Here is a 21,849-nt window from a genome sequence, read left to right as displayed (position 1 = left end):
ATCTTTGAACTCTATTTCTTTGACTAGATTTTTATGACTATAATTCATATATTTATTGCCTTCCGTCAACAAATCCAGGCTAGAGAAATTCTCTGTCAAAATCGGCTTTTCTATAACTATAAATTTGAGGGTTTTAAAGATGTCGTATGAAGGTTTCAGGTGAATTACAAAAACATGTAAATTAAAAAAGAAATTTAAATATCCAGTGTATCTTATCCACAAGAAAAAACTTTGCTGATCTCAGTACCACTCCCAAATGAGTTATTACATTGACACCATCCTAATTTTATGCAGATTTATGTTTTTATCACCCTGGATGACAGATAGTGACACATTCTTTTCATTTCCCCAAACCACATGAGAAAACAAAATTTCACTTCGAGAAAAAAAAAAAAAAATACAAACTGCCAATTTAAACAGTGAACACTTGAACCACTCACTCCTTCTTTTCAGTGGGAAATCAATAATGATCAGCTCTTGAATAGTTTGTCTGAACGGTTTCTTCTCATCTGCTAACCAATTTTCTTCTGAATGATTCAGATCTATCCTAATGACGCCACTGTTAGACCCACGCTTGGGAGGCCCATTCCGACCCCTCTTGTTGGGGTGGCCTGCCCTCCTGCCCCACTGGCCAACACCATTCAACCAACAGGTTTAAAAACTCCTTGCAGACAAGAACCACCTATGATCCTACTTCCCCATGCCCCCACCCCCTCCACCCAACACAGAATCCAGAGGGCACACTGCTCAAGGCTGGTACTCAGCTAACTGCTGCTCTCTCCTGCTGACTCCCGTAACACAGCCCAAAACAACCAGCAGGTGGGCACGGACCACCCTCGCGCCACCCTCACCGCCTTACCTGGTCTCTCGGTCTTTGGGTATGGTAGCCGTGCTGTAAGCGAACACCTGCTTCTCAACTAGAGGAGGGCCGAGGTCCACAATCCCGGATAATCCTGGAGTGGTCCGTGGCTTCTCAATGTACACCAAGGTGCCAGGCTCCTTCTTGAAGCCCTGGCGGCTGGGCGAGGCCCGGTCTGGCTGCAACGTGTGGGGGGGCCCGTGGGCGTTATGGTGACCGTGCATCTCCACCATCCTCAGGTCGCCGACTCGGTGAGGAGACGCCGGGGGCGTCTTGGAGCCCAGAGTGGGCAGGTGGCTCTCTGGGTATTTCCTTGGCTTCTGTCTGTACAGTGACTGCTCCATGTGCATTTCCGCTTGCAGAGATGGGTTGCAGTAAGCACTGGCTGACCGAATGGCGGTGCGGTGATACGCGATGATGTGATCGGGGACATCCAGTGGGTGCCCGCCGTGCGAAGACGCTATGCTCATCCGCCCCTCGTGATAAAGGTAAGGGTCGGCATAGAAACCCTCATTCCGGTACATGGTGAGGTTCTTGCCGCTCATGTCTTCATCCGGCTTCACGTCTCTTCTTTCCAGGATGGCGCTGGGGCTGGGGGAGATGGATCTGGAGACCGGCAGGCTGGAGAGTCTGTCCCTGGGGATGGTGGCATTACCAGGAACCACCATTGGGCGGGTGCCTCCGTACGGAATTCTGGATGGAGAGGGAGGCATGGAATGGGGCACGGGAGTGGACGGTGGAGAGTTTGGAATGGCGTGGGGTGGAAGAGTTGTGGGTCCAGGTCGAGAGGCACCAGGGCCATCTCCTCTTGCATAAACAATTTCTCTCTGCATCTGGAAAGAAAACAAGAAATTAGAACATCTACTTTGATATTCATTTTTAGAGACGTCTCAGTGTGGCTTCCCTGATGAAACCAGCTGAAGAGTGGCTCCTGCAAGATGTCTGTGCCCCCAGTCCCTAGATCCTGTGCCCACGTTCCCTTACATGGCAAAAAGGACTTCACAGATATCCCATTAAGGATGTTGAGAGGGAGAGATTAGCCAGGTGGACCCAATGAAATCACAAGGGTCCTAATCTGTGAAATAGGCAGGAGGGTCAAATGTCACTGAAGGGGATGTGATGGCTGAAGCATAACAGAGCAAGATGGAAAGATGCTGTCACCGAGTCCAAGCTCATACTGCTCTCTGCACGACAGGCCAATAATCAAAAGACAAGTTGCTGGGGCAACGAATAGAGACTTTATTCAGAAAGTCAGCACACTGAGAAGATGGTGGACTCATGCCCCAGAGAACCATCTTGCCTGAGTCAGAATTCAGGTTTGGTTTGGTTTTGTTTTTACAGTAAAAGGGGTGGGAGTAAAGTCAAACACTTCCAGGTCCCCGTCTGCCTCCAGAGGGGAGGTGTTAATTTCTTCTTCTCTGTGGTCATTCTCTATTCCCAAGAACCATTCCCCACTATCACTGTCTGTTTCACAGTCCTGCGGGAAAAGGGACCAAGCCCACTTTGGCTGGCTACTTTCTGCTGAACGCAGGTGATGAATATTCCTTAGTCAGTCCTTGACAGCTATTTGAACCCAATGAAACCTCTGAGCATTATGCTGTCTACTTTGTAACTGAACTTAGGGCTTTTCCAGTTTTCAATACATATACTAAATTCCTGCGCTATTTATTTGGACAAAATTAAACAAAACGGCTGACCCTTTCATAGCTACAAGGGAATTACCATCTACTTCAGTTGCATAGGTAGGCCTGTTGGAGGCAAACTCATGAACAGAGGTTAGTACCCAAAGTTTTAACGTAATTGGCCACTGCTACGTGTTTTAAGGACTCCCCTGCCACGGCAGACAGCTGGAATGACCTACCATACAGTATTTTAAAGGGGCCAATTTAAGCTTGCTTCCAGGAGTTATTGATATGCAGCAGGGCAACTGGCAAGGCCTCATCCCAAGTTCAGTTAGTCTCCTGACATTTTAGCAATTTTCCTTTTTAATGTATGATTCATTTTCTTCTTTTCTTATTAACTGTGGTCTCCAGGATGAATGTTGTTTTAATGCCTTAAGCCAAATCAGGGCATGACTTCCCTAAGGATGGCTTTAACCATCTCAGAGATTTTCTGTCCAGGAGGGATATGCTTCCACCTACACTGAGAAAGTGTCCAGGTATCTGAAATGTCTTGCAGTTTGAAGCATCTGAGAAATAGGTATTGAGTATATTTCAGTCCCTGGTGGTGCAGCTTCTTTGGCATTGAGTCCCCATCTGGGGAGCGCTGACAGCAGTTGCTGGGTTATTTTTAAGACCTTGGGGGAAAGAGCTCAGTCTCCTTTTCGGGGTTTTCATGAGCACCATCTGTAGGCTTAAAGCATGTTTAGGTGAGACTCCTGATATTGAGCTTTTGTTGTTGTTTGGTTGCTTAGTCCTGTCCCACTGTTTTGTGATCCTATGGACTGTAGCCGGCCAGGCTCCTCTGTTCATGGGATTTCCCAGGCAAGAATACTGGAGTGGGTTGTCATTTCCTTCTCCAGGGGATCTTCCTTACTCAGAGATGGAACCTGCATCTCCTACATTGGCAGACAGGTTCTTTACCACTGAGCCACCAGAGAAGCCTGGTGATGTCAAGCTATTCTGATAAAAAAAAATTTTTTTTCAGGGTGAGGTCTATCAGAAAGTCAAATCAGTTTGGTTTTTTTCAGTAGCTAAGTCGTATCCGGCTCTTTGCGACCCCACGAACTGTAACCCGCCAGGCTCCTCTGTCTGCCACTGTCTCACCTAAATTCACGGCCATTGAGTCTGTGATGCTGTCTAAACATCTCATCCTCTGCTGTCCCCTTTCCTTTTGCCTTCAATCAGTTCATCCCACACGTTCAATTTTACCCTGGGCTCCTGTGGGGAGGCACGGTAAGTCCAAGGGAGCCCCTGGGCCTCTTTATTCAGTGTTCCTCTCTTTCTACCATAGGAGCTCCCCTTTTCTTCTTCTTCTGTTTCAGCCGAGGGCAATCCATTTTCCAATGTTCCTCCTCCTTATACAGTAAGTGCATTGTTTCTTCCTCAATAGTGGCTTACTTCTCTGAGTTACCTTCCAGGAATCCAACGCCAAAAAAAAAAAAAAAGGGAATTTTGATTTGCATCTTTTGTTCTTGCTCCCTGAACACTTTGTTTTAAAACATTTTTTAATGTATTTATTTTTAAATTGGAGTATAGTTGCTTTACAATGTTGTGTTAGCTTATACAGTACAACAATGTGGATCAGCTTTATTGTATACATATATCACCTCTCTTCTGAGCCTCCTTCCCACTCCACCACACCCAACTAAGTCATCACAAAGCACCCAGCTGAGCTCCCTGTGCTATACAGCAGCTTTCCACCAGCTATCTATTTTATAGATAGTAGTGCATGTCAACCCAGCATTTTCTGATTGATGCTTATAAGGAGGAGAAGTTCTCAGTCCTAGCGTCAGGAACTGAGTCTGGATAGGAATAGAAGGTGGTGGAAGCGGTGGATATATTGGCATAATGGTCAGAGTGGCTGGGACAGCCAGCTCAGCTAGAGGAGTTAAGGTTGAAGCAACATATCCTCTCTTTTATTCATTTTCCCTGATAATAGTAAAAATGCTTGCACATAAAGGATTTCATCAGTCTTGCCTGCTTCTTCACGAAATAGCTTTAGAGTCATTCAGAAGGCACTGGAAAACACACAGATAGCAACTGATCATCTAAGCATTAAAAGGATGCCTTTTTGCTTTGGCATCAATCAACTGGGATTACAATGCAATTGACTAGAACACCGATTACTGCTGTGGCTGTGATAATTACTAAAATTATGACATCATTTACAAGAGTATACCAGAATTTTAGGAGTTCCATATAATTTCTACAATATGTATGTTAATAATGTTTACCCATGATATAATCTAAGAAATTTTACCATCGCTCATTTGACAATGCCTCCCATGCAATTCAATGCACCAGATAAGCCCAATTAGTTTTTCTGATTAGTAATACAGATTTATTATTTTTATTTTATGTTGGAGTATAGCCAATTAACAATGTTCTGATAGTTCCAGGTGGACAGCAAAGGGACTCAACCATGTATATACACAGTTTACTATTTCTCTGAGATGCAGAGAAAACAACAAGAAGTATTCCAGGGACCCTCTGAAAAATCCCAGAGTTAGCCAGAGGTCAAATGAACCCCACTTAGAACTTGATCTTTGAGACATTAGTCAGAAATATAAAAAAAAGTTCTAACCAGTGATAAGAAAAGATCTGTGGCAAATACAGATCACTTAAAAGCAGTTTAGTATTTTAAGAAAACTTTGTCCTCTTAGAGAACCAAATCCAGGTTTTGTACCACTTTAAGATTTTTAAAATTACGTTCAATCTTATCTTAGGACTTAGTTTCAAGTTACGAAAATCTTGAGAGACTATTCTAGACAAACATTCCCAAGACATTATTCCCATAGAGTTTACCCTAAACTCTTTACTTCATTTACATTTTATTTACTTAAAAGCTTTATCACGTTATTTTTCTTGCTGACAAACTTTGTAACAGGAATAAGGCCTTATTTAATTTCCAGTAAACCTAGATACAATAAAAGTATTATGCATAATGTTGTTTGTTGTTATTTAGTTTATTTGGCTGCGTTGGGTCTTCGTTGCACATGCCCCCAGTTGCTCCCTGGGATCCTAGTTCCTGGACCAGGGATGGAACCTATATCCCTGCATTGCAAGGTGGATTCCTAACCACTGGACCACCAGGGAAGTCCCTATATTTAATGTTGATGACTCAAAAAACATCTGTATCAAGCCAACAAGCTTAAGCTAACTTTCACACCAGATATTAATTCAATACTGAATATTTCCTAGAGCTCGTGAACCTGAAACCCATTCTGATGAGATTCTTTTATGTTTGAGTATTCAAACTCACTTAATTTCCTTTAAGCCAATTAAACAGAACTCTTTTACAAATCCATTATGGCAATGCCGCACATCTATATTATGTGCAAACACATGTATAAATACACAGGGACATAGCTCCCATTCCAAAATTTTAGTCATCAGTCAGTACCACAATGTAAAAGCCATAAGTTATAAAAGAGATTGGATTCAGATTGGGTTTCTGGAAGACAGGACAAATCAAGGTCACCTGTCTAGATGACTAAACGCTTTTACTAATATTAATGGAAAAGACACTTCTATTTGTAGCTTTTGGTGACATTAGGAATCAAGTGAAACGTTTCTCTCCTCCTTCGGAATGCCCACTCCTGGACAAGAAGAGACAGTTTTGTTTTCTCTTCCCTGTTTCTTTCCTCTATTTGATATCAGTCAAGTTTTAAAATAGTGAAGTCAGAAAGAGAAACACCAATACAGTGTATTAACGCATACATACGGAATTCAGAAAGACAGTAACAATGATCCTATATGCAGGGCAGCAAAAGAGACACGGATGTAAAGAACAGACTTTTGGACTACGTGGGAGAAGGTGAGGGGGGGACGATGGGAGAGAATAGCAGTGAAACATGTACATTACCACACGCCAAGATGACCAGTGCAAGTTCCACGCATGAAGCACGGCACTCAAAGCCCGTGCTCTGGGACAACCCAGAGGGATGGCGTGGGGAGGGAGGTGGGGGAGGGGTTCAGAATGAGGGGACACATGTACACCCATGGCCGATTCATTTGATGTATGGCGAAAACCACAGTACTGTAAAGTAATTATCCTCCAATTAAAATATATTAATTTTTTAAAAATCACAAAACTGATCTGGCTGCAAGTGGAGGAACAGTACCAAACAAAATGAAACCAAAAACTCAGAGGCCGCACAAAATCCTAAATAAACCCTGAAGTTTGGTCTTGGGATCCTACACACTCCAAAGACACAAGAGACCATAAATGACGTAATTAACACAACAAAGATATCAGTACAGGGTGCACGGGGTCCCAAGATAGCCTTGCCTAACCACCGTGGAGATCCTAACAGGTACAGTGGCCACACACTACTACAATAAAACAGGGGCCCCCAACCTCCGGGCCGTGGATCCGTACCTCCTGTCAGATCAGTGGCAGCAGAGTGCGCGATAAATGTGAAGAACTTGAATCACCCCGAAACCATTCCACCCCCATCCACGGAAAAGCTGTCTTCCACAAAACTGGTTCCTGGGGCCAAAAAGGGTTGGGGGCCCCTGCAATAAAATATAATGTCCCTTTCACCCATGGGTTCATAGCTATAAGCAGATCCCTTATCCAAAATACACCTCAGAGAACTATCTATAGGGACAGTTGAAATATTCCCCATTTTTAAAGTTACAAATTCAAGACCAGCAAAACACAAACAGCACACACAAATGGGAGATTCCACCCAGGTGGGGCTAGTGGTTAAAGAATCTGCCTGCCAGCGCAGGAGACCTAAGAGACGAGGATTCAGACCCTGGGTCAGGAAGATTCCCCTGGAGCACGGCATGGCAACCCACTCCAGTATTCTTGCCTGGAGAATCCCATGGGCAGAGGAGGCTGGAGGGCTACAGTCTGTAGGGTTGCAAAGTCGGACATGAATGAAGCAACTTAGCATGCATGCAAAGAAACAAATGAACTGGTTCACGAACTGGGTAGAAGTCCAATAACTCTTCTCTGTCTCTAACAGGGTACCCCATTCAAACACAAAACAAATTTGGCTTATTGTGGGGGGAAAAATAAGCCCCAGAGAAGAAATAAAGTTTTTAGTTGTACACACTGGAGTGACTTACCCTACTGTATGGAGCCCGCCGGCTCTCAGATGTCAATTCCTTGTTCCAATTGCCAAGCACTGAGGCAGCCAGTGCCACTTCGGAGAACTCTGAAGGATACGTTCTCAGGACAAGTGGTCCTGGCAGCTGCTAGGATCTTATACTCAAAAATGCCCCAATCCCTGCCAGATAGCCATGAGCAGCAAGGCTGGTAGGTGACTCCCCCAAATTTGTTACCGAGTCCAAGCTCACACTGCTCGACACACAGCAGGCCAGGAACTTGAGAGACGAGCTGTTGGAGCAAGGAACAGTCACTTCATTCCGAAAGCTGGCAAACCGAGAAGAAGGTAGACTCCTACTCACTAAGAGCCATCTTGTCTCCGTTAGAATTGGGGCTGCTTTTATACTAAACGGGGCGGGAGTAAAGTCAAAGGTTTCCTGTTTCCGGTCAGCCTCCGGAAGGGATGTGTTACTCCTGCCCTCCCTGCAGTCCTTCACAGGTGGTGGACCTGATCACACAAATACCAAGGTATTAACGCTCATCACCTTAGAGGCAGGGTTCCCAGAGATAGGCTATTATGTATAATTTAAGCTTATAGGCAACATCCTTTTAGAGATTAACTTGTAATTCTGGGCTGGCGAAAATGTACACTCAGGTTTTTCCATAAGATTTTAGGGGGAAACCTGAATGAATTTTTTGGCCCACCCAACAGAATACAAAACATTTCTACATTACTGACTTTGGAGATGGAGGAGAGAGCCATGAGCCAAGGAATAAGGTAGCTCCCAGAAGTTGGAAAAGGCAAAGAACAAGATTCTCTAGGGTCTTCAGAGAGAATGTGGCAGAGCCAACCCCTTAATATTGGCCAGTGAAACCAGTCTGGACTTCTGCTCTCCACAAGTGGAAAATAACAAATTTGTGGTGTTTCAAGCCACTAAGTTTGTGGTAATTTCTCACAGCAACTGCAGGAAATGAATATATCTGCTATAGAACTCAATGCTATGGAGTTTGAGAAAAAAATGGTAACAATGGTTTAAAAATTGAGGTCAGAGCTTTTAAGAAACGATGTGGCTTTAATGTATCCAAAGTGATACAATGTTTCTAAGATCATCTTGGGCACATTTTTCTAGCCTTAGCCCTGGAAAATAAATAGCAAGCATCCTTCTCATCTTTCCAAGCTGATACAATGTAGGGACATGGCCAGGGAGAGAGGAGAGGCATGGGAAAGACTGGGAGGGAAGGTTAACCAATTCCTGGTGCTTTACCATGAGAAGTCAGCTCTGAGAGGTCTGGAGGAAATAATGATCCAGGAGATGAGTGCAATTGGAGGCAAATATAGTAGGGATGGCAAAAAGAGAAGGGGGCAGGGAAGCCCAGGTATGGTGGAGGACAATGGACTTACGGACATAGGGCAGGGTCGGGGGAGGAGGTAGGTGGGGCAAATTGAGGGAGTACCATTGACATATACATATACTACCATGTGTAACGGTGTAAAATGGGCTTCCTTGGTGGCTCAGCAGTAAAGAATTTGCCTGCAATGCAGGAGACCCAGGATCTTCCCTTCAACTGGGAAGATCTCCTGGAGAAGGGAATGGCTTCCCACTCCAGTATTCTTGCCTGGAGAATACCATGGACCGAGGAGCCTGGTGGGTCCATGGGGTCTCAAAGAGTCGGACATGACGGAGTACCTAAGCACATGTGTAAAACAGATAGCTAGTAGGAAGCTGCCGTATAGCACAGGGAGCTCAGTGGTGCTTTGTGATAATCTGAGGGGCGGGCGGCGGGTAGGTGGGGTGGGGATAGGGAAGCTCAAGAGGGAGAGGATATGTGTATACATATAGCTGTTTCACGTTGCTGTACAGGAGAAACACAACACTGTAAAGCAATTATCCTCCAATAAAAACAAATGAATACATAAACAAAAAGAAAAAGGTTGTTCTCATAGACACAGAGAACAGATTGGTGGTTGCCACAGGCAGGAGGTAGGGGCTGGGGGGTGTGAACTGGGTGAAGATGGTCAAAAGATGCAAATTTATAGTTACAAAATACATCTAAGTCCTGGGGGTGTAATGCACAGCATGGTAACTACAGTTAATAATGCTGTATTGTATTTGAAAGTTGCTCAGGGAGTAGGTTTTAAAAGTTCTTGTCACAAGAACAAAATGGAAACTATGTTTAGTAATGGATGTTAACTAGACTTAGTGTGGTGATTATTTTGCAATAGATGCATATATTGAAGCATTATGTTATACCTGTGAAACTAATATAATGGTATATGTCAATTAAATCTCAATAAAAAAATTCAAGTTGATGGCAAAAGAGGAAACTATTATAATTTGCAACTATACTACCTACTGTATTTAGTTAGGGGCAGAATCAAAAACACAAAGGAATTTAGGATGTGAAGATGTGATATTTTTGTTTTGATTAAAACCCACCAGGGTCATGCTCACTGAGATTCTCCAAATGGCTGCAAAGGGAGGGGACAGAAGCCAGTGGCACCTCTCAAGCCCTGTCTTCAAGTTCTGTGATGTCACAGAAGCCACATTTCCATTCGATCTTCTCAGAGGTGTGAAAGACAAGGAGGGTATAAATGATTGGGGTGGGCAAGGTAGGGGCATAACGGGTGAGGACGTGGGCTCAAATGGACAGCAGTCCAGACGAGCAGCTAAGAGACCCATTGTGTGGGTGATGGGGGAAGACAGAAGAAATAGAAGAGGCACAAGGAGAAGACTGAAAAGGAAACAGAACCCAAGGCCCTGAATACATACAGAATACATATCTTATCAATTCATTCACTTAGTCCAACAGTATTTACCATGCACTTGCTAAGAATCAAGCCTAATTCCAAGACACAGCTCAAATCAAGCCTGAAACTTCCTGCCCTGAAGAGGACATACTCTTGCCTGCATTGGGTAATGAGGATGCAGGGGATCAACCAGCTGGTTTCCCACAGCTTCCTTCCTTGTCACTGGCAGGACCCAGCAATGCAGAATCTCTGACCTGGGGACTTTGGCACATTATGGTGGATTTCATAATGGAAACGATCGAGCAAAAATGCAAGCAAAATGCAAATATGTAGCAACCAAAAGGTATCCTTTAGGGTACATTACTGCCTGCGTGCCCAATTGTGTCTGAATCTTTTGTGACCCCATGGACTGTGTAGCCCACCAGGCTCCTCTGTCCATGGGATTCTCCAGGCACGTATACTGGAGTGGGTGGCCATTTCCTTCCCCAGGGGATCTTCCAGACCCAGGGATCAAACCTGTATCTCCTGCTCAGCAGGCAGATTCTTTAGCGCGGAGCCACCAGGGAAGTCATTGATGGTACATTACTTAAGCATTATTGAATTGGCTCCTCAGCTCCCTAAGGGTATCCTTCTCAATGTATGCAGGCTCCTCACTTGAAATTACGATTTTATCTCCACTACCCCTGCTTCCCCATCACACATACACACACATAATATGCTAATCTGTTCTCCGCCTCTAAACCAGACGTGGGATATCCTCAAGCTGTCCTCACCCCCGGGACCCTTTCCTAGACCGTGGGGAGTCACACCTAGGCTGAAGTCAAGATGCTCCAGCCCACGCACCCTCAAGACTCAGGGGCTCAGGATCTTAGACCAGGAGGGCATTCCCAAGGTCATTGTGTGGTAACATACCCAATTCCCAGTCCAGAATAGCTGGAGAAACCATATAACCTCTGTCTTGCAGCAGATCAACGTGGATCCTCTATAAATACCTCTCCCACCCTGTCTTCCTCAATGCAAGGCTCAATGAAAAGAAGGATCCAGCTCAGTGGTAAGCAAGGTAGGGCTTTATAGGTGATAAAATACAAGAGTGTCTGGCTCAGCCAGCAGTGCACATTTGGTCAAATTCCCCACCCAATCAGACCATATAATGGAATAATCACTCCCAATAAACACAAAGATAAATTCAAACATGCCACTGTATACAAAGAACCATATGGCGCTCAAGGCTAATCAGGTGCAACACACAGTAGGTACTACTGTCATTATTGTTATTAATCCCCCCAAAAGACTAGGTTTTCAAATGTCTAGAACCCACTTAGTCAAAGTGTTAGTCGGTCAGTCGTGTCGACTCTTTGTGATCCCATAGACTATATCCTGCCAGGCTCCTCTGTCCACGGAATTCTCCAGGCAAGAATACTGGAGTGGATTGCCATTTCCTGTCCAGAGATGGAACCCTGGTCTCCTGCACTGCAAGCAGATTATTTACCGTCTGAGTCACCAGGGAAACCCACTTAGGAAGAATAATAATCCTAACAGGGTGAGTCACGACTCCCTGTTTTCTTTTTCCTCCTCATCTGGCTTCATCTTCATTTGGGGAATCCTGACCCCAACTAACACATAGGAAAACGGGCATCAATATTCCTAGGAGTACAGAACTGTCCAGAAGAATAAAGAGTATTAATGAAATAAAAATGTAAAGTTAATTTTTTTTTTTTTTTTGCTCATTCTGTGGAGCATGCGGATGTTAGTTCTCCAACCAGGGATCAAACCTGCAGTAGAAGCATGAAGTCTTAACCACTGGCCCACCAGGGAAGTCCTTAAAGTTAATTTTAATTAATAAGAAGTTGAGTAAATTTCTTTGAGAACAACAGAGGTGCCTGCATGGGTGTTTTAAAAACATGTTTGGTGTGAAAAGAAATCGCTAGGAGGCACATTATATAACTAAGTGAAATGAAGTTATGTAAAGTTTAAAATTAAACACATGCAAAAAAAATCATTAGAAGAATCTCATTAGACTTTCTGGATGTCACATGCAGATGAATTCAGAAAGAAATGCAACAGTTAATAAACAACAATTCAGATGTGCTGTACATTCATACAGGGAACACAGGTAATAGTCAAAATATTTAACATCTGCTAGCCAGTACTACATGGGTACCAACCAGCCAGAATGGGACTTTGGCCAATGAGGATCAATCATAGCCATAAGCAATCAGTATCACGTACCTGATGGTAATGCTGTTATGTCAGCCCTGCCTTGTCTACCTCAAAATAATCTTGCCATCATCCAACTGGGTCACTGCATCAGAGTCACTGTCCACCTGAGTTACCCACAGTGGAGGTGAACACAAGTGTTTTGTTATGCCAGAACAGGTGATATAAGGTTAAATGTCTCCATCAATATGGGTGACATAGAGGTTGGAAGCCTTTGGCAAAAGTCTTATGTTGCTTGCCAACCCATGACTGACTTGCCAGGACTGAGTTTTGAGAAGCACCTTGAGATAATTTCATCCTTGGCTCTATTTGGAGCCCAAGAAGAGAAAGACATGATGATCTTCCCATCACTTAGCGGGAAAACGTTTTAAATCTACCACTTGAATAAACCCTTAAAATTAGATAACTTGGGTTCACACACTAATGGATACAGATTAACTAAAGGCAACTCATCCATAGGACAGGGTGGAACATATGGGGAGATAAAAAGAATCTGCTTTGAGTCTTCAGTGTGATCTCCCAAGGAGACCACTTGCTATTCTGATAAAAACTGGACTTTATATATAGGAGATATTCATTGTCTGATTGAACCAGGATGATGAGTAAGATTCTATAATGCACAGTTTAAAAAAAAGCCCCAGCCCTTTATGTTAAAGGCGGTACCTTCCTAGAATCAAGTACCTGCAGAGTGTTTTTTTGTTTTTTGGCCATACCACCAAGCATATGGGATCCTAGCTCCCTGACCAGGGATCCAACCCATGCCCCTTGCAATGGAAGTGCAGAGTTTTAACCACTGAACTGCCAGGGAAATCCCTGTGTTGTATTTTAACTGTGTTCTGGGTAACGAGTAAAGAAATGACATTAAACACACTCTTGGTTTTTCCTGTACTGTTAATCAAAGTCAGACCTTTTAGGAGAAAATTATTTTAAACTTTAAAGGTAAAATAAATAAAACACACACATACACACCTATGCACACAGTTGCTATTCACCTTAATATACCTGAATCTTTTCCTCTCCCACCAATCTCCCTGATTCTCACTAATCTTCTCTATCATCTCATCTCTCTTAGAAAGTTGAAAATATGTGAATATTAACATCATTGATGCTTTTAGCCCAGAAGCTTTCCACACTGATGTCTTGAGGTGAGCTTTAAAAATACCATTTTATAGCAAGAGAGAGATAACCTAAGTAAAAAAATAAAGATTTTAACACCTTCCCAGGACACAACACAAATATTTATTTGCCTGCACCTTGGCCCAGACAAAGAAAAAGCTCATTTATTTGTACTAGATATTAATATATTGGCATGGGCTTCCCAGGTGGCTCAGCGGTAAACAGTTCACCTGCCAACCAAGAGACTCGGGTTTGTTCGATCCCTGGGTCGGGAGGATCCCCTGGAGAAGGAAATGGCAACCCACTCTAGTATTCTCACCTGGGAAATCCATGGGGTCATAAAGTGTCGGACACAATAGAGAGAATAAACGATAACAAGATATATTGTCTGTGCATGAAGAGGCTGTTCCCCATCCTTCATCTGTTTTGTTGGATACCACATGCCTCCTTCCATTACTGCCCAAACCACAGCCAGCTCTGGGCTGAGTCCTTCCAGATCTTACAAACAGCATACTTGCTTCCGGAGCTCCTGCACCGTGGCCCCAGCCGAGAAGCTGCTGGCCCCGCCCGCAGCACACAGCTCAACCCTCTGTTTGGCTTGTCCTTCCCAAAGACTAGAACAAATGTGGGGCGCTTTCAAATGAATCACCTGAAGTCTGAGTTAGGGATCCTAACATTTCTGTATTTCGTTTCCCCCCAAACACTGTAAGTTAAATCAAATGTTCCTCATTAACAACTTTCTGCAATATAACAGAGGGGGATAAAAAACTTAAAATTACTTCTAGAAAAAAGAAATCCAGCATGAAAGATGTTTATTTCAAATCATTTGGGAGACTGTGTCATGTAATTGTGTCTCATTGTAGAGCACTGAAAAAAATGTGTATATACATATATTCTTTGAGGAAAGGGACTATCATGTACCATTTACTGTATTTCAAACCCCACCCTTCCAAGTCTAGAATTTGTAAACACGCTACTCAATCAGACCATACAATGAAGTTACCGGACAAAACTCAAAATGACTCTTAAGAGCCTCTCTCATCCTCAAAGAATTAAAGCCACTTACTTTTTCTTAATGAAATCACCTGTATAACTAACGCCGGGAAAAAGCACATTGGCTGAGCTCCCACTTACGCGACTCCTTTGTTTGCTGGTTCATCTAAGTCCTCAGTTCCACCCTTGGATATTTTAGACAGCGTTCTCTTCAGAGAAGAAATCACGCACGCACAAAAAACCACAGATCCTAAAATGTTCCCCAGCTCAGGAAAGCCCCTTCTGTTTTACCCTGTCTTCTGAGCAAAGCTGCTTTAGGCATGGATAAAAAGGCGTCCTCCCCGTGATAAGCCAATTTCTCCTCCCCTTGGCAATTAGTCACTGAATAACCTCAGCCCATATCCAACCACAGGCTACCGCACGGGTGACTCAGACCTCTGACAACTGCTTACACGGAAAACACACACCAACAAACGAACTTGGGGAGGCCTAGGTAAACTGGGTAATAGTGAAGGAAATATTATAATACAAGACAGATCTTAGTGATGTAAAAAGGGTCACTAACACAAGCAAACCACCAGCCACCAACAAATGAAATCATCAAAAAACCCAACATGTTAATTTCCCCCAACTCTCAGACCAGTGTTCTGCTGGGGACCAGAGGGCTCCAGAGAAAACCCAGGTACCCCAAGTCCATTCAGCCTCTGGACTTTTGATGTCCCTGAAGCCAAAAGAAACATGAGCCTTTTCCCCTGGTTAATAACACCGCAGAGTAAACACGGAAGGTGACAGAGGAGGCTGTCTATTAATTAACCAGGCTGGTTTTACCAAGCTGAACTTTGAGAATCAGGCCGAGGCAGCACCAGGCAAGCAAGTGCAATCATTCTAGAAGGCACACCTGAAATGAGAGGGAATGAGAGAGAGGGCCAGCCAAGGCTGAGCAAAGAAGGTATTCAAGAAAGGGAACGGGAGCCCTTCTGCCCCACCTTCAACAAGGGGAGGAGGAGGCCAGGGCGGTCTCCGGAGACCCTTGTGGGCGACTGCTGTCAACACAGCTCTTTTCCTCCAGGGGAACAGGCGCTAGGAGGTCTGTGTTCCCAGCAAGAAGGGGCTTGTGCCGCTCTCAGAGGAGACAGGTATGAACGCATTACCGACAAAAGGACAGAAGAAGCATTTCCTTAGCTTCCAGGTAGGCTCTGTTTAATCACCATCATGCTTCCTGAGCCCTCTGGGACTGAATGGAGCAGAAGGCTATTCAAGTGGGAATCCAGTGACAAATAACTCAAAAAGCTGGGCTGGAGGCCACGGAGGCCTTACGCCACACCCCACAACCACGCTCTGGGCAGCCCCTGCATTTTTCAAACATTTTAAGGCCTTCAGAGGTTGGTCTTGCTGACCAAAAGAATTTCGTGACGTCTCTGAAGTTCAAATCCAGTCAGCATTGCAAGCTTGCTAAGAAAACTGTTTACTGCCATCAAAAAGCTCTGTGGTCATGAAAGGAGGGAGAACGCAGCGCCCATGACATCGCTTCCCTCCTAAGATGTCTCATTCGAAACAATATTTGGATGAAGTGGTTGTAACAGGCCACCTAAGAGGTTGGAGAAGAGGAGACGGAACGTGGAAAGCCTTGTTTTGATTTTTAATCTAATCAGCGAGAGTTTGTTATTTCTCACCAGAGTGTGGAAAGCACACAGTCTCGGCCCCTGAAGCATCTGGTATACATTTGGCAGGTTTTGTTCTCTCCATCAAACGCGTGCATTCCAGGAAAAGGGGTGGGGGGTTGGCCTCTCTGGTCTGGTGAAGACGTGGTTCCACCCCTACTGTCTCCCCGGAGCCCCTGTTTTAGGGCATAAGATGTCCTAAACAGCACCATCCTTGTAAGAACTGACTTGCTCTTTATTATAAAGATGTTTTTTGATGTGGACCATTTAAAACTCTGTATTGAATTTGTTACAATATTCCTTCTGTTTTATGTTCCAAGTTTCTTGGTGGTGAGGTGTGCAGGATTTTAGCTCCCCAATCAGGGATCGAACCCATACCCCCAGGACTGGAAGGCAAAGTCTTAACCACTGGACCACCAAAGGAAGTCCTGCTCTTTGTGAGGGCAGGACTGCTTGTCAGGTGAAGAGTCTGGGTTCTGCCACGCCCCTACCCTCAGGACACAAAAGCAAGGAGCTGTCACTGCTATTGGCTACAGGGTCCAAGCTCAGCTCAGGGGCTCAAGTCCGCTGCTTTAAAGGCAGGTGACTTCTGCGGACCCCGCTACCTTGGGAGTCAGTGAGTGCAAGGTGAGAGATGGTCCTGATCTCTTCCCTTCCTGGAAGTTCATAGCAATCTCCTCTCACTTTCAAAATGCCTCTGGGCACCGCCGGGGCAGGACAGGCACAGCTTTGTCAGGACTAGAGCAGTCATCCATCGTCAGGAGATTGAAAGCCGGCTCCATCCTGCAGTGAATCAGGATGAGTGAAATGCTGTCTAGTAAGGCTTCAGCACCCAGCTTACCCAAGAGAAAGGGGAGTGCAGTAACCCAGAGTCGGCTGGGGGATCGGGCAGCAGAATTTCCTGCACAGGATTCTGGTGCCAGAGAACTCGGCTTCACCTAGGTGGGGCACATCCTCCAGAAAATGGCTCCTACGGACAAAGTCCCGCAGAGTTTGGTGCATTCTGGGGGGAACACAAGCACCAACATCCCACAGTCTGGTTTCATTATTTTGCCAGGTTCTCGGCCGCCTACCTTGGGATGCTAGAGCCTCTGTGAACCTGCTCTTGCCAGCACCGTGTTCAGTATCCTGCTATTCATTCCCTCTGCTCCTTTCACTGACTGGCACTTTGCAAAGTGGAAGCAATTTATTTCTAGTGAGTATTAAGAAAAGACAGGCTAATAAACACTCAGCATTACCTCAACAGGAAATACTTTCTTGTGCTCTGGTTAAGGCCAACGGTCTTGTGAAATGTATTCCTATCTCCCCTTTCGCTTTTGCTGCTTTATTGGCTGTTTAAAAAATTACATATGCTAAAAGAAAATCTAAACTGGGCTTATAAACATGAAGATGCTATTGGGAAGGGAAGTGACTTTGCCGGTGGAAAAATTTCAAGTTCATCTTGCTTACACTGTTAAAATTGGAAAGAGGGTCGTTTGGAAGGTCTATTAATGTCTATTCATGTTTCATTTGGTCATAAATGGAATGTCTCCCAGACACGAGACAGACAGACTGTTGCCAAAATTATTTAATTCTCAGGGAAGAGATGGTTAGCTTCTGGCTATATTTAAGATGAGTGCTATTCCCACAAATATTTTGACACACACAACTCCGCTGAGCTCCCCTGTACCAGACCCGCCGGCTGACTTAACACTGTGCCCAGTGGTGACTCAAGATCTCAGCAGGGAAACGGGTAACAAGTAACATGAAATAAATCATGTAACTTCCAAACCACAATCAGTCACTGTGCGGAGTGCAGCACAGATAAAAGAAAACTATCCTTGTCTCACCAACACTCAATCTTCTGTTGGGATGCTCCTGTATGATCCAGGCCTAGGACAAGCTCCGGTTATATCTAAAATAGTTACGGTTTGTAAAAGGATATTTTCTTGCCACCACTTGCAACAGATGGTACAAAGAACTCCTCATTATTTATCGCCATCTCTGCACATCCACCCATTTCCTGGACGGACGCTGTCTTTTATACACAACTCCCTTCTGGTACTTCCAGATAAGTCATCTTCGTCTATCCCACTACAAATACAAATGTTCAGTGCCTTAGATTTTGTTTTTCTTTTTAGGACAGGTCTCCAAACTCCTATTTAACTGGTCAACATACATCCTGCGGAGAAGGCAATGGCACCCCACTCCAGCACTCTTGCCTGGAAAATCCCATGGACGGAGGAGCCTGGTAGGCTACAGTCCATGGGGTCGCTAGGAGTCAGACATGACTGAGCGACTTCACTTTGACTTTTCACTTTCATGCATTGGAGAAGGAAATGGCAACCCACTCCAGTGTTCTTGCCTGGAGAATCCCAGGGACAGAGGAGCCTGGTGGGCTGCCGTCTATGGGGTCGCACAGAGTCGGACACGACTGAAGCGACTTAGCAGCAGCAGCAGCATACATCCTGCAACAGATCATATATTGTTTTGTTTATTTATGTTTCTTATCCTACAAAGGACTTTGCTTTTGGGGGTTGTGCCACACCATGTGGCATGAAGGACCTTGGTCTACAACCAGGGACTGAATCCATGCCCCTGCGATGGAAGTGCAGAGTCTTAACCACTGGACTGCCACACAAGTTCCCACAAAGGATTTCAGATGGCTGTGCGTGTACACACACACACCCCGCCCCCATCATCATCATCCTTTGGCTTGCAGTTTACACAGTGTTTTCAATGATGATTGTACTTCATGGCCCTCAGAATGCAGTGATATACATGTTTAGGTCCAGCGTCCCTCTCCTCATGTGAACGGCGAGAAAATGGAAGTGATGGAAATATGAGGAGATCAGGACCCTGCCCACCTTCTCATAGTAGTAAGTAGTGGGTGAGTGTGAAAGTCGCTCAGTCCTGTCTAACTCTTTGCAAGCCCACGGACTGTACAGTCCAAGGAGTTCTCCAGGCCAGAATACTGGAGTGGCAGCCGTTCCCTTCTCCAGGGGAATCTTCCCAACCCAGATATTGAACCCAGGTCTCCTGCACTGCAGGCAGATTCTTTATCAGCTGAGTCACTCAGGAAGCCCACTAAGTAGTGAAGCAGCAAGACTTCCCCATTGGTTCAGTGGTTAAGACTTTGTGCTCACAATGCATGGGAAAACGGGTTCAATCCTTGGTCAAGGAACTAAGATCCCTCAAAAGAAACCATCTTCAGCCTCAGCACTGTTACCACTTCTTTCTCTGTGTAAGTGTGAAGTCGCATGTCCTTCAGGTCGCTGAGCAACTCTGTGAGGCTGATGCTCCCAAGGTCTTCCCTACATGGATTACTGAGGATTTATATGCTTGAGTTTTGACCTTGAGTAGGCAGTCTGGTAAACTCTGTTTGAGAAATACCTCATTTGTTCCACTTTCAGGTCCAGATTTTCACAGCGAAGGAAAAGAGTAACAGGACATCTCAGTGGGTTTAGGATCTAACTACCTAGGTTTTATCTTCCTGCCTCAAAATGTGTTATATAATTATACATCACATTTAACTAATATCCAGGTGACGCAGTGGTAAAAAATTCGCCTGCCAGTGTAGGAGATGCAAGAGACTCAAGTTCAGTCCCTAGGTTGGGAAGATTCCCTGGAGAAGGAAATGGCAAGCCACTCCAGTATTCTTGCCTGGAGAATTCCTTGGACAGAAGAGCCTAGCAGGCTACAATCCATGGGGTCTCAAAGAGCTGGACTCGAATGAGCGACTGAGTACACAAACACACACACACACACACACATTAGTACACATTATGCTTATATATAACATGCTTATATATTATATGAAAAGTGAAAGCAAAAGTCCTCAGTTTTGTGGTAAAGAACCTGCTTGCCAATGCATGAGACATAAGAGATAAAGGTTCGATTCCTAGGTTGGGAAGATCCCCTGGAGGAGGGCATGGCAACCCACTCCAGTATTCATGCCTGCAGAATCCCATGGACAGAGGAGCCTGTTGGGTTACATTCCATAAGGTCGCAAAGAGTCAGACACAACTGAAGCAGCTCAGCATGCACACATTATGTATAAGTATACACACACATACATGTCTTCACTAGTCAAAGACACCAGACTGCTTATGGGATAAAAGATCCAGACCTCATCTGATTAACATTCTTTACCACTAGGACCCGAATCCCACTCCTGGGACCATATCTCTCAGAGATGTGTTCCACCTCTAACCCTGTGCCTTGCGTAACCTTCATTCAGGAAACGGGTCAAGGTGATTAGGTTGTAAGTGAAGAAAAAAAAAAGCTGATACAACATCATATAGCTTTAGGATGCTCACAACAATGCAAGAATTTTAAAAAATATTTTAGTTTGATGATAAAACATATCCTTACCGTATCCAAACCTACAGAGCGAACTGACAATGATCTAAATACATAAAATTTTATGCTTCACAGCTACAGCTTAAAGGGTAGATATTCTTTAGAGACTGCCGGAGAAAATGCTGGTAAACAAATTGATGAATGGGTGATGCCGAGTTGGAAAACAAATGGTTTTTCATTCTTGTTTCGCCCTCTCACGTTGTAGCTAGTCAAATTGAGGTCAATCTCTTTCTCAGGGCTTTAAACAGCCCCAGCTTCTTCTTCTTTTCTTGGCCAGGCAGCGTGGCATGTGGGTTCTTAGTTCCTCAACCAGGGTTCGAACCTTTGTCCACTGCTCTGGAAGCAGGGCGTTCTTAACCACTGGACATCCAGAGAACTCCCTGAGGAGTTCTTAACATCTTAGCTTCTTAACAGCAAGAGTTCCCTGGTAGATTTAACCCCTTCAGGCCTGTTTCCTGTCTCCCGTCTTTCCTAACAACTTTTCTGGAATCAACTCTGTGGCCTGGGTTATAGCCATGGCCCTGCTACTGGAATCACCCCACTGCCTGCATTCTGCTTTGTTTTCGCATTGATCGCAGAAGGACACGTGCTGGTTCTATTCCCAAGTGACAGAACCAACAACACAGTACAAGATGAGCTCTGTCAGCAGAGTCAGTCTTCAAGGGAATGTTATGGATGGCTTCCAATGAAAGGTGTTTTAGTCTTGCCATTATCTTGACCCTCAGCTGAACAGTATTAGCCAGCGTGTCAAAAGAAGAAAGGGCTGTGTGAGTGAAGAGACCCAGAGGACAACACTGAAGGACAATAATTCAACAAATCCACCGACTTCAATTTTTAACCTCAAAATAAACACGAAAAAACACTGATGGCGATCCAGATCAAAACAGCCCTGGTGCCAAATTCTTCCTGGGTTCATGAGAGCCACTTGCTTTTCTCGCAACATCAAGTCTTTTTTTTTAGGCTTATTTATTTTTAGTTGAAGGATAATTGATGTCCAATATTGTGTTGGTTTCTGCCACACATCAACATGGATCAGCCACAGGTATCCGTATGTCCCCTCGCTCTTGATCCCCCCTCCCACCCCTCTAGGTGGTCGCAGAGCTCGGGCTTGAGCTCCCCGAGTCATAGAGCACATTCCCACTGGCATCTGTTTTACATATCCTAGTGTATATGTTTCCATGCTGCTCTCCTGC

General features: G+C 44.6%; 1 protein-coding gene across 25 annotated transcripts in view; it reads right to left on the bottom strand.

Annotated features, from left to right (window-relative positions):
- Window positions 1–21,849, bottom strand: part of KIAA1217 (KIAA1217 ortholog) — a 527,643-nt gene that overhangs the window by 73,315 nt on the left and 432,479 nt on the right. For 19 of the 25 annotated variants that reach the window (XM_061436005.1, XM_061436020.1, XM_061436019.1 and 16 more), the window contains one exon: window positions 860–1,692. In XM_061436005.1, the coding sequence (XP_061291989.1) occupies window positions 860–1,692 (833 nt within the window). The other 6 variants (XM_061436013.1, XM_061436007.1, XM_061436006.1 and 3 more) reach the window with 6 other exon arrangements.

Source organism: Bos javanicus, chromosome 13 (assembly GCF_032452875.1).
Source record: "Bos javanicus breed banteng chromosome 13, ARS-OSU_banteng_1.0, whole genome shotgun sequence".
Taxonomy (NCBI): Eukaryota; Metazoa; Chordata; class Mammalia; order Artiodactyla; family Bovidae; genus Bos; species Bos javanicus.
The sequence above is the reverse complement of the archived record's forward strand: the minus strand, read 5'-3'. Positions and strand labels throughout refer to the sequence as shown.